Genomic DNA, 13,120 nt, shown 5'->3' with positions numbered 1-13,120 from the left:
AGAGAAGTTCCCACTGCCTCCAGAAGGCCCCTCCGTGTGCGCACGCCCTCGGGGCCACAGCAGGGCAGATCTGAGAAGCCTGATGTCCTTGGTAGAGAGCACCAGGCTCACAGATGAGAAATCAGGCCCAGAGAGGGTGTGTCACGTACTCACAGTCACACAGCCACCCCCGAGCAGCAGAATGAGGCCTGGAACCAGGCTCTGTGTGTGCAGCTGACGAGCGGGGTGTGGGAGAGAATGGAGGGGAACTCAGGCCGTGTGCGAAGGAGAAGAGCTAACAAGAAACAGGGATAGTGCTACGGCTGCAACGAGATCCAGGTACTGTCCCGCCCACTTCTGTGGGGCCACGGCTTGCCCCCAGACCGAGCGGTACTGGCACTGAGCAGCGGCACCATCCCTGTGGCAGAAGCAGGAAACACGCCCTCTTTTCTGTGTTTCCTCGTCAGTGTCGTTCTGCGGAGCAGAGGGCGCCCCTTGCCGACCGAGAGCAAGCACGAGAGGAAGGCTCGCAGCCATCTGGGACCCCTCTCCCAGGCCCTTCCCACGACAAGGGCATGGCCTGTGGTCGGTGCAACTGGAGAAAACAGGATTCCTTTCCATTTCTGGGTCAGTGAGACCAGGCATCCTGTGGCTATGGGAATCAAGAGCTATGTTGTTTTCCTAGTAGGAAAAAAACAAAAACCTCTCCAAAACAGGCCCCTGAAATGGTAAGAGTTATCTGTGGCTTGGGATTAGCTGGAAATGCTCCTTGACTAGGAGACTGTCGCCACAGTTTGCAGCTGGATGCTACTGTCCGTGTTGGCGTCCTTCTCTCTCTTCAGAATGTGCTGAGTGTGTGAAGGAACCAGCCAATGTCCTGGAGATCCTCGGGCCACCTCAAGTACTGCCGTTTCCACACGAACCCTCTGATGCACTGATGCTTCATCAGCTGGTCCTGGGACAGGGACCCGACGATCACCAGGATGAGGGCGCTGTCCAGGTCAGACACGCACCTGCTCTGGGCGTAAATGAAGGCTTCCAGGCACCACCCGTCTTGGAGGAAGTGTCTGCTCACGAGGCAGACCACCTTCCTGCTGCCCCACACGGTGTCCTTGATGTTGGCGATGTGCTCCCACCCTGGGACAAAGTCTCTGTCTTCAAAGCACAGGTTGAATCTGAGCATCCAGGTGTCTGAGCAGAGCCCTCTGCACCCACTCAGTCTCTGCCGCTGAAGCAGAGGTAGGCCTTGTATTTGTACGTGTTGGACTCGCGGCACTCAGCGTGGACCATGGGCAGCAGTCTCTGGGCAGCCCTGTAACACGTGAAACAAAGCCCCCGGAGCTTGGTGACCACGAGCATGGTCATGAGGAACAGAGTCAGAGTGACCGTGCAGAAGATGAAAAGGGACAACTTTAGGGCCTTCAAGACCTCCTCTTCATCGCAGCCCTCCATGGAAACAGAGGAGAGAGGCGTCCCTGCGAGCGCATTGGGGTACGTGTAGTAGATATCTGCACGAGACCCAAATACAGTGACGTTGGTCTGGTTGAGCCAAGTAATGAGAGGATGGAGGTCACACTCACAGATGAACTTGTTGTGCGTTATGTCCACGGCTCTGAGGGACGCCAGCAAGTTGGGGTCCAGGGACAGGAGCTGGTCTCTGGACATGTCCAGCACCTCCAGGTTAGCAGGCAAGTCGCCAGGAGCAAGAGCCTGAATCAGCCTGTTGGAGTTGAGGTCGAGGCCCCTCAGCGCAGTCAGGTCACGAAGTGCCCCGGGCGGGAGGAAGGCCAAGTAGTTGTTCAGATACAGGATCTGGAGCCGCGAGAGCCCCTTGAACACATCCCAGCAGAAGCCGGTTTCCCAGGCAAGCTGCAACATGTTTGCTCCAAGGAGAAGCTTTTCTAAGCTGAGGCTCCCTGTTGGGCCATGAGCTCGGCTGCAAGAGGAAAAGCGGTTTTGATTCAGAATGAGGACGTAGAGGTCAGGGACGTGGAGGAGGAAATAGAGATCATCCAGATCTTCTAGCCTGTTCTCTGCCAAGTGGATGAACTTGGCTTTAAGTCTAATGCTCGGCAAGGCTGCCAGTTTATTGCTACCCAAGAATATAGTGTCTAGGCTTGGCAGAAAAGGAATTGTTTTAAGAGCATTGTCCCGGAGATCCAAGGTACATAATGTTTTCAGGAATCTGAAGGTCTGGTCCTGAATGATCCCAATGTGATTGTTTTGAAGATCAATATAGGCTACCTGAGGGAGTCCATAGAAATCAGAATTATAAAGCTCCCCCAGGAGGTTATATGACATGTTGAGAACCTGGAGGCTGTCGAGGCCATAAAATGCTTCTCTTGCAATCCTGTTTATCTTGTTGTGGGCCAGGTTCAGGAGCTTCAAGTCCTTGAGGGCCTCAATGAGTCGGAAGTTCAGGGAGAAGATGAAGCCATGGGACAGATCCAGCCGCAGCGCCGCACTCCCGGTCGGGGTCCCTGATGTTCGGGAAGCCAAACCCGGACCCCATAATGTGGTGGGCCAGAACCAGGGAGATCTGGCTCCCATGACGTCCGCTGTCCAGCTGTTGTCAGAAACGTCCAGGGTTTCTAGGGCCGTGTTTGTGAGCGGGTTCATGCATGCGCCCCAGTCCACGGAGACCCTGCTGTATGGATGACTGGCAGTGAGGTTTAACAGGGGAGCGTTTTCCCTTGCAGCAGCTGGAGCTCATGTGAACACACAGTGGGGATCTGGTTGAGGGAAAAATCAGTGGACTTCAGGGAATTCAATTCCCAGAATGAAGGATGAAGGTTAAGGCCATGAATCTGATTCTTGGACCGGTCCAGGTGAGACAAAGACTCTAAGTTTCTGAAATAACCATCTTTTAATATATTATCAGGCAGACCACAGTGGAAGAGTCTAAGTTCAAGCAGGTGGGGCAGCCCCTGAAAAGCATCAGGATGCAGGAAATCTACCTGACTCTTGCCCAGGTCCAAGACCCTCAGGTTGGGCCCGTTTCTGAAAGGTTCTCTGCCAATGGTGAAGGGGGTAAACTGAGTCCCAAGCTCCAGCAGCTGCAGCCGCTCCAGGAAGGGAAGGATGTGGTTGTGACAGTCCAGATGTAGTTGAAGCTCAGCAGGAGGGTCTGGGTGGTGCTGGGGACCGGGGGCACCTGGGTGAGGTTGCAGGAGCGATACAAGGCCCTCTGACTGTCAGAGGCGCAGGAAGGAATTGCAAGCACAGGGCCGGCTGCAAGCGTCACCCCAAACAGAAAGCCCAGGTGGCCTCCCATGATCCTGCGGGGAAGGAGGGAGGATGAAAACACAGCTGTCCCAGCTCAAGGCATTGCACTAGGGCCCCTAGGACTCGGAGGCTCCCCCATGATGCACCTGCCCCCGCCAGATCCCATGGCCGTGGCCGTGGCTGACGTGTCGGTGTAGGTAGCGCTTCTCGCTCTGACTTACACTGTGTAGTAAGCGCTGTTCTAAGTACCTCAGAGGTACTTGATCTTTATAACAGTCTGTTTCTCATTCATTAGTTCATGCAATCACTTATTCAAGGTTTGCAGAGAAAGCTGAAGAAAACAGCAGGTAGAGACACATTTCTGTTCCCCCTCCCCCGCCCCTGCCAGGGACCCCTCCTCACCTGCTGTCGGCTCCGCAGCTGCTCCCCAGCTGCTCCCCAGCTGCTCCCCAGCTGCCCTGGCCAGGGCACAAGCCCGTCTACCCCTCTGCCCTCGCTCCACACACACGGTACATGGGATCACACATGGCATGTCATATCACACATGGCAAATGGGATCACACACAGCACATGGATCACACATGGCACATGGGGTCACACACGGCACGTCGCATCACACACGGCACGTGGATCACACACAGCCCATGGGATCACACAGGCACGTCGCATCACACACAGCACATGTATCTCACACGGCACATGGGATCACACATGGCACATGGATCACACACGGCACATCGCACCACATACGGCACATGGGATCACACACAGCATGTCGCATCACACACGGCACATGTATTATACACAACACATGGGATCACACACAGCACATGGATCACGCACAGCACATGGGATCACACACAGCACGTCGCATCACACACGGCACATCTCATCACACAAAACGCTCGCCCTTTTCGTCACTCTCCATGAAGCATCGGACATGGCAGGTCTAGAACAGCCTGTGTGATGGCGTGAGTGGGCGTCAGTACAGGGCGTCCATACCTGCGTCTGACTTGTGTCCCCAGCGCTGCGCTGGGTGGTGAGGCGTCCCGTCTCCTGTGCTGGGGGCGCATTCAGCCTGCTCTGAGTGGAACCTCCAGAGGAAAGGAAGGACCCCGTGGCTCAGAGGACGGAGAATGGGGCGAAGGAAGGGGGTAACAGGAAGCAGGTGTGGGTCTGCACAGAGCCTTAACCCGCATGGAGACAGCTTCCCCTGGGGCTGGCCCACGGCTCTGCAGAGGCTTTTTTCTGCCTTGGGGCTGATTTGTGGTGGGGTTTCCATGGAAACCCTGAGGCTGAGACACACAAATTACAGCAAATCAGAAGTAGGCATGCACCCGGAGTTGACCCCAAGCATTTGAACCGTGCATTTACTAATCATGGGGAAGAACTCGGCGAGAATGTTGATCAGGGCTACTCATTTCTCCACCATTTGCACCCGAGGCCGAGGCAGGGGCGGCAGCAGCAGAGGCCCTGCACCTCTTGTGGGCCACTCACCCTGTCCGTGGCCTGGAGACCCCCCTGGCCCCACTCACTTCTGGTCTCTCCTTGCATTCCCCAGGTGGCTCCCCTCCTTCTCACTTCCGTGGTCTGGCTCCACCTGTCTCCCCAGCATCATCTGGACAAGCGTGCGCTGCACGTCCGCCATGTGCTGGGCGCTGTTTGGGGCCCAGGAGGGGGTGAACAAACAGGCCACGCTCGTCCTCGGGGGCTTATGTTCTAGTGCAGGCAAGCGGGGAAGGGGTGACACCCAACAGAAGAAGGAACGTAAACCGGCAACATGGAGACTGGGACCGCCAGGGCGGGGGCCGGAGGCTATTTGTAGAGTAGCCGGGAAAGCCCTCCCCAATGATACTTTATTTGAGCAGAGACCCGAGGGAAGAACAGGAAACGGAGAGGCCCGGTGTCAGTTCCACCACATGGGGCTCCTGTCTGCCACCCCAAACTCTGTCCAACCTCAGGGCCTTGGCACATGCTGCTTCCTGTTTGCTGCTCACATGGCTGGATCTCACATGGACACTTCCTCAAGAGCCTTCCCCCACACTCGCTACTCGCAATAACTCCCCGTCCCCTGACTCTTGAAACCACCCTGCGTATTTCCCAAGCCCTTCATCACCTTGTGCGACCTCTGGTTTCCTTATCTGTGGTCTGTCTCCCTGACTCGGCTACCTTCGCCATCAGCGCAGCAGGCGTGGGGAAGGATGCGTGCCGCCAGAAAGGAAAGACAAAGTGGAGTAAGTCACCCCGCCGGTGAAATGTCAGGGCATTCGATCTTCTGGAGGAACTGTCTCTGGTAAGAAGGAAACTGCATTTGATCCACAAAACGTCCCGTGTAGCACAGGGGCTCCCGACGGGGACGCTGCCTCTGCCGGAGCATCCTGTGAGCGTGCGGGGGGTTTCGGGGTGTTTTGGTCGTGGAGAGGTGACGGGAGCCCCCCAGGGAGTGGGGAGGCTCGCTGGGCGCCCGCGGCTGGAGGATGTCCCACCAGGCGGCCCTGGAAGCTAAAACCGTGCTCAAAACTACCTCAGAGCCTGACTCTCTTCTCGGGGCCAACAACGTATTTCTTGCACTGTTTTACTATATACTGAGTTTTCCGGGCACATGACCACCTTGTAAATCTAGGGAAGATCGTACCTTGTTCCGTCTGGAGCTTGACGAGGAATTATTCACCATTTCAGAAAATCCCTTCATGGTGCCCAAGGCCCCGGGGGGCTGCCTGGAACCACGTGTGCACGTGTGTGTGCACACACGCCAGTGTGCGTGTGTGCGCACGCATGTGTGTGCATGCGTGTAAGCCAGTTTATTCAGCCCTCATTTCTAAATGTCAAATGTAGTTTTTAAAAAGTTTAAGAAATGTCCACTAAATATTTTCCTACGTCTCTTAAATCCAAACTTATTCTTTTTATTTAATATTTTAGAGGGGGGAGTAGGAGAGGGAGAAGCAGGCTTCCCACAGAGCAGGGAGCCCAATGCGGGACTCGATCCCAGGACCCTGGGATCATGACCTGAGCCGAAGGCAGATGCTTAACGACTGAGCCACCCAGGCACCCTGAACTTATTCTTTATATGTGTGAGAGTCCAAATCACTCATTTTGCCTCCTAGTGTGGGGCTCATTTAATTCGTCATAAATGACTTTCCCTTTAATTTCTTTTGGATATTCCTGTTAGGGCATTACATTGATTTCTTTAAAATTGTGTGTATGGGTAGATTAGATTAGATGTGTGATTCCATTTCAGAATGGAAAAGTCTGGTCATTTAAACATTTGTGGTAAAAAGCTGCTTTCCTAAGCACTGCAGTCCTGAGGTAAAGCTTCTAGTCCCTTCTTCCCACGTTCACTGTAGGCGCTGTGATGATTAAAGCCAGATATTCTTACGTACTATTTCCACCCACGTAGCGTGTGGTTGTCCCTCGCACAGATGATCAGACTGAGTCACAAAAGTAAAACTGCTGCTTTCTTCCTCAGTGAATTTCTTTTGGATTCAGGTGGGCCTTGGAGCCAATGACCTTGTATTTACAGAAGACACACCTGTGTTCCAGGAAGTGTGATTCAAGTTCAGAGTGATCTCAGTAGATAAAGTGAAGACTAGTCAGAAAGAAAGCAGAAACGGGCAGATGTGGCATTATGGCCCCTCGGCAGCCCCAGAGGCCAGCCCCAGCCCCCCAAGAGGGCACGAGCTCTGGGACAACACCATCCCTGCCATCCCGATTCCTAAGCGAACCAGCCTGGGAAGGGCAGCCTGGCACCTTCACGGAGATGGGACGAGAGATCACGGGTTCCCGTGGCGACCCTGCATCAGGCTCCAAACTCCCGGCACGCGTCCCGGGCTGTAGTTCCAGAATCTGGGGCAGCTCTGGTGGCCTGCACTGGGCCACGTGGTGGGAGGCGTGGTTCTCGGGAGGGAGATCTTCCTGGAGACACACACAGATTCTCAAAGGTGCTCTGAAGGGGGCAGGAAGAGCACTGAGGATGTGGGAGACGTGTGGTTGGGGAAGACCACACTCTGTCTCCCCAGCCGCCTTCCTGTCTCACAGTGGGAACGGGGCCCTAAAGCAACGTGCAGGGACCGCACTCTACAGTAGTTCTTAAATACTTAGAGACTCCAATAGCTCTGATTCCTTGACCTCCAAAGATGCACACACGCATCAGGACCCAGATTCCAGGGTTCATGGACCTCCCGACGGCTGCTCCTTCCAACCCATCACTCACAAGGAACAACCAGCACATTCTACAAAGGGCCCGGTGGTAAACATTTCAAGCTTTGCAGTCCAAATACCAGTTTGCCAACCTTTGTTCTAGAACAGAATAGAAACTTTGATTTCACCAATGAGGATTTTAAGTGAGTGTAAGATAAACATATATCCTGATACTGAGCTGCCAGTATTTGCAGGAAGAACTCACTCGGCCCCAAGTTGTTCGAACATCAGAACGAATTCTCATCTTACATAACCAGACAGAAAAATCCCTGCAGAGACACACAAGCAGGAACACCAGCTCAGAATAACAGTCAAACTTCCTAGTTTCGCTTTTGCCTTTTCACAGACGACTCCTTGCTGACCCCCAAATGCATACCCTGGGCTAGGGGGCTCAGCCCTGAATTCGTGGCAGTTACGAGTGATACACGGGAGCCCCAGACAACACGCTCTAAGATGCTGAACTGTCAAGCCCGTGTACAAACAGTGAGGTGGGTAAGGCCAGATTTTAAAGAAAATTATTTGGGCTTATGTTGGTTGTATCACAAAGATACAATGCAGGCTGATTTTCGTATGAAATACAGAAAGGTGTGAAACACTACATTTCTACCTCTGAAGGGGGCCTCGGGGGGGGTCAAGTTCCAGGACAAGTGAGCGGACAGGTGACAGGAGGCGCGACCGCCCAAGCACAGGGTCTTGGAATGGGAGCCAGAAGCCCACATGGGTTGAAGTAAATATGAACAAGTCCTGTTGTAGGGCGTGTCGAATCTAAGGATGAGAACCAGGCTGTGAAGTTGCTCCGGACCCCGTCAGGCCTCCGCGAGAGACACGGGTGGTGGGCGGCACCAGGAGCAGGTGGGAGCGGGCGTGGACTTTGGGGAGTCCAAGAGAGAAGACCAAGGGCCCCCACGTGGGGTGAAGCAGAGGGAGCGGGAGGGGTGCATGCATGTGGAGCAAGGCTCAGAGGACGCGCTCATGTCTCCCCAAGTTCCGCTGCAGAGAGCGGCCACCTAGTGGTGCAGGGAGTGGACACACGATCCTGAATCGTTACTGAGCAGATGATGGACAACAGCATACCCTGCTAACTGTGAGTGCATCAGGTGACATACATGTTCCTTCCCCCAAATCCCGTGCTACGCAAATTCACACGACAAAAACGGGGCTTCTGAGGAAAGGAGGCTAGTGTCCAACACTCAAAATCTTCCCTGGTGGCACCAAAACACCTGATAAAGAGAAGGTGGCGCGGTCGTATAGATGTTACCTGGTCATGAAAGACACGGTGCAGGAGACCGCTTTCACCTTGAGGGTCACTCAAGCCGAGTCCCAGGCTTGCACTGAGCTGCCCGAGGCGAGGGATGCAGGGATCCCTGGGAGCAGGTGGACAGCAGTAACAGCAGATGTGGATGGGGAACTGAGGTCCCCGACAGGTTCTCAAGTGTGTTGTGTTTATTCACATATGAGGTGGCTCAGCTGGGCCCAGTTTTCTTCATTTAAACCTAAGAAAATGCCCACAAGCCCACATGAAATTCACATTTCCTAGCGTGTGGATTAAACAAGCGTGTTGCTCAAAGCACGTGTCAGAGCATCTATGCTTCAGTTCAAGGCTAACGGTGCCAGTTTGGAGGATGGAGCTGCTGTTCTGTCTGAGAGCCTCTGGCAGAGCCTGGAGAGCCTGCAGGACGGGCTTGGGGACCGGCTGGGGCCAGCGTGGACTCGGGTCCCAGAGGCTCAGGGACCTGGGTGGATCCACTCCCCAGCCCTGGCGCGCTCATGCTTCGATGAAGGACAGACGAGCAGAGAAGGTCTCACCGGGGCTGCAGGTCAGAGTCGCCGGGGGGCCTGGGAGCAAGGAAGTCCAGGCCTCCCACAGACCAGGGACAGGACACGGCCTTACAACGGGCCTCTGGACTCTCAACAAGTGTGTGAACTTTCTGCACATGCAAACCGGAGACTCCCTGGTGTAGACGAATGGTTCTTGAACTCGGCCGTCCTTCGGAATCGCCAGGGACGTGAAAACAGTACAGGGACCTGGGTCCCCTTGGAGAGATGGTTTAGTGGGTCTGGGGACGGCGGGGCATCGCGAGTGGCTAAATCGCTCCAGGCGATTGCAAGCACAGAATGCCAGACATGCCAGCCTCACAGCTGCCCTGCCAACTCGCCCGCCTCGGGACACCATCCCACTGTGGGTCCGTGCCCAAGGGGACGGAATGCAGAAAGAGCATCATGTGCACGACCACCGAGGGAAGCAAGCCAGCGTCCACCGACACGCAAGTAGGTTGACAAAAGGCGTCGCACACACAATGTACGAGTCAGCCTTCGCACGGAGGAGACTCCAATGGCTGGTGTGACTAGCGAACCTCGAGGACATCGTGCCCAGTGACATAAACCAGTCCCAGAGGCCAAAGGCGGTGTGATTCCACGTGTGTGAGCCAGCTGGTGTCTGGGCTCTGAGAGCGGCGGGAGCGGCACAGGCAGCGTGACTCCCCCTCCTGCCAAGCGCTGTTAATTACGATAACGAGACCAGAGGGAAAAGGGTCAGCCACTCTCCCGTCTGAGTCAAATTCACTTAGCTTTGATCCCAGCTGTTAGCGGAGCAGGTGCCTTTCTTGAGCTAACGGCCAGGACTGCAGACTGGCTGGCCTAAGCTTGGGTGAGCTCTGGGCGCGTCTCCACACTTTGCCCGGCCGGGGGGCCCCTCGATCCTTCACAGACAATACTGGTCCTGGGCCCCGGGCGGCACCTGAGTCTGAGCTGGGTGGTTCCCTGGTGGGTGGCGGCCCACTGCGGGCAGCTGCGGAGGACTCGCTGAGAAAAACACTGACTTCATTTACAAATGGGGACTGGGAGAGTTTCTCCAGAGTTCTTGTGGCAATGAAAATTCCGAACTGTATCCGAAGGCAGGTGTGGAGGGCTGGGTCTGCCTTGCGCAAAGGCTTGAGGCCAGGACACCAGGTGGAGTCAAAGGACACATGTGTTTATGAGCAGAACAGGACATCCCATGGACACAGGCCTGCCAGGGGGCACCAGGGAGGCCACGCTGTCTCGAGAGCCACGTCCTTCTAAAAGCCATCTTTCTGTAAATCAGAATTCCGCTCCCGACGACAGGTGTTATCTCTTTGGTTCTCTGCCATGCCACCAGCAGCCAGGACATACCACGTGGGCAGGCATCCCCTGAGTGAATTTGCCACGTCGTGCCTCTGGGCCGTCCCTCCTGCTCCGTGGTCCCCAGAGTGCTGGGGGCTGGTCTGCATTCTCTGAGTCCCCGAAGGGCCTGGTCTGGGCAGGAGCTGGGTCCCGGGCACGCGGGCACATCCCTCCTGGCAGGGAACACTTACCTGTAAGCATTATACCACCAGCGTCTGAGAGTGAGCCTGTCCCTTCTTCTTTTTGCTTGTCTGGACGCAGCTGGAAATATCCTTCTGGGCATCTGTGGCGCTCCCTCCAAATTCTGAGCCCTTCGAACTGGCTCAACCCTGTGTCGAGTATTTCTGTTTTCAGCGTACATAGTCTTCAAACCTAGCGAGGTAGGTGAGGTCAAACTGGGAGAAGCTTCCGGTGTGACCTCGGTGCAGCTGGTGGCCAATCCTGCGAGGTTCACCCCAGGACACCACCAGCATCGACTCCCCTCCCTTCCGGTCACAGCCGTGCCGCCCCCTTGCCCGGGCAACCCAGGGACCTCCCCGCTGGTCCCCCACTGACACACACACCCCTCACCCAGCTACCCAAGGGAGCCAGAGAGCACAGCTCTGCTCAGAAGCTGCACAATTCTTGAGGGCAGGGGCCTGGTTTTTATTCATGCCGTATCCCTGAAGTAGCACGGCTTAAACACCCCAGTAATATTCCCCACTAATACTCTGAAGATTTATTTTCATTAGGAGTACTCACCTCCCAGGCCTAACACAGGGAGCTCCTGACACGTCCTCCCCATTCTAGGGGCCCAGGTCCCCCAACTGTTCTACAACTCTGTTCCCGAGACCATAGGAACTTCATCAGTGACGCGGGTGGTCAGTGTTAATTTGGTGAATCGGGAGAAAGGGCTTTGGTTTTCCTGAAGGAGAAAAGCTAATTAAAGGGGAGAAACAGAAAACGTTATGCACGTGTTTTTCTTTTCTTTTTTGAAGATTTTATTTATTTATTTAGAGAGACAGAGAGCATGAGCAGTGAGGAGGGGCAGAGGGAGAGGGAGAGAGAGAATCCTGAGCAGACTCCCTGATGAGTGCAGAGTCTGACATGGGGCTCGATCTCACAACCCCGAGATCATGACCTGAGCGGAAACCAAGAGCTGGATGCTTAACCGACTGAGCCACCCAGGTGCCCCCATGCACCTGTTTCTCTATGCCATGCAGCAATTGTCCTTGTAGAAGATTTTGAAACTATAGGTGTGTCTCTTACGGAGCAGAATTTTTTTTTTAAATGTTTTTTATTTATTTATTCATGAGAGTCAGAGAGAGAGAGAGAGAGGCAGAGGCAGAGGGAGAAGCAGACTCCCCACCTAGCAGGGAGCCCGATGCGGGACTCGATCCCAGGACCCCGGGATCATGACCTGAGCCGAAGGCAGACGCTTAACCATCTGAGCCACCCAGGCGCCCCACGGAGCAGAATTTTAATTGGAAAAGACCAAAACCATTTTGTGAGTCAAGGCACATGGAACCTCAGAGCTAAAGGGTTCTTGGAAATCTCAGGCTCAGCCCCTGGTTCAGAAGGTGTGCGTCGGAGCCAGTCAGGAGGGCAACTCGCCTCCCCGTGACTCCAAGAGGGAAACTCTACCTTTCACAATCAAATGCATTCTTTACCAAATCACTGTGGTGCTGAGGAAGGGTCTCCGTGGGACCTGAAAGTCCCTTCCACAACCTCACGGTGGGTATTTGGCGACTGAGGCTCAACCAAGCATGGGTTGTGGACAATGCTCACTGCCCCACGGTGAGCACAGGACTTGCAGGTTTCTGGGCAGACGGCTAAGGTCGCCGTCAGAGTGTGACGTTTCTAAGCAGTCCGGCTAGGTAAATTAGGGCTGACTGAGGGGACACTGACTAGGAAATCCTCAGGGCGCAGATGGAGGACGAGGGGTCTTGCCAGTTGGAGAACTGTCTGGCACTTTGCATCGCTGCAGAGGTAATCACACCGGTGCTCAGAGAGGCTAGGCGCTTGCTAGAGGTCACATGTCCGTTAAACTGGGGGCTAGGGCTTATGTCCAGCTACAAACTTAGTCCTCATTCCGATCTTCCAAAAAACCCCAGATGGAATACACCGGGAAACAGGTGTAACAGGTAACAGAGAGGGCGCTCTGCACAGGAATCACTGGGAAATGTTGCTGAAAAGCAGATTTTGCCAGCAGGCTGGGCTGGGAGCTGAGACTCTGCCTCTGGAGCAAGCCTCCCGGTGATCCTGACCCGGAGGGTTCACCGACCACAGCCTGAGTGGCAAGAATAGTGACCTGTCCTCGGTCACTGCTCACTGCTGACCAGATGCTGCCCGATCACTTCTGAGAAGGGGCCACGTTACTACATTCACCCCAACTCTTCTCAGCCCTGGAGGGTGTAGCATCAGATGGTTGCTAATGGAAATCAGTTGAACCCTCTGAGGAGGGGGCTGGACAGGCCACGCGGGTTTACCTGCACCTCTGACAGAGGTGCGCGGGGCACCCCCCCAGCCGACGGGCAGGGGGCGGCAGAGGGCGGAATCCGCGGGCGCATGGGGAGCGGGGCTCGCCCAGGACCGGGTC

The 13,120-nt window shown here is 55.1% G+C and overlaps 1 protein-coding gene across 1 annotated transcript; it reads right to left on the bottom strand.

Moving 5' to 3' along the window:
* Positions 1-752: 752 nt before the first annotated feature.
* Positions 753-3,253, bottom strand: TLR5 (toll like receptor 5). The gene is given in 8 exon segments (XM_021679456.1): positions 753-826; positions 829-1,157; positions 1,159-1,197; positions 1,199-2,446; positions 2,448-2,523; positions 2,526-2,660; positions 2,663-3,058; positions 3,061-3,253. Coding segments are annotated over 8 exon segments (2,490 nt in total).
* Positions 3,254-13,120: the final 9,867 nt, after the last annotated feature.

The sequence above is a fragment of the Neomonachus schauinslandi genome, chromosome 6 (genome assembly GCF_002201575.2).
Source record: "Neomonachus schauinslandi chromosome 6, ASM220157v2, whole genome shotgun sequence".
NCBI classification, from domain to species: domain Eukaryota; kingdom Metazoa; phylum Chordata; class Mammalia; order Carnivora; family Phocidae; genus Neomonachus; species Neomonachus schauinslandi.
This window is presented reverse-complemented; position numbering and strand designations above follow the sequence as displayed.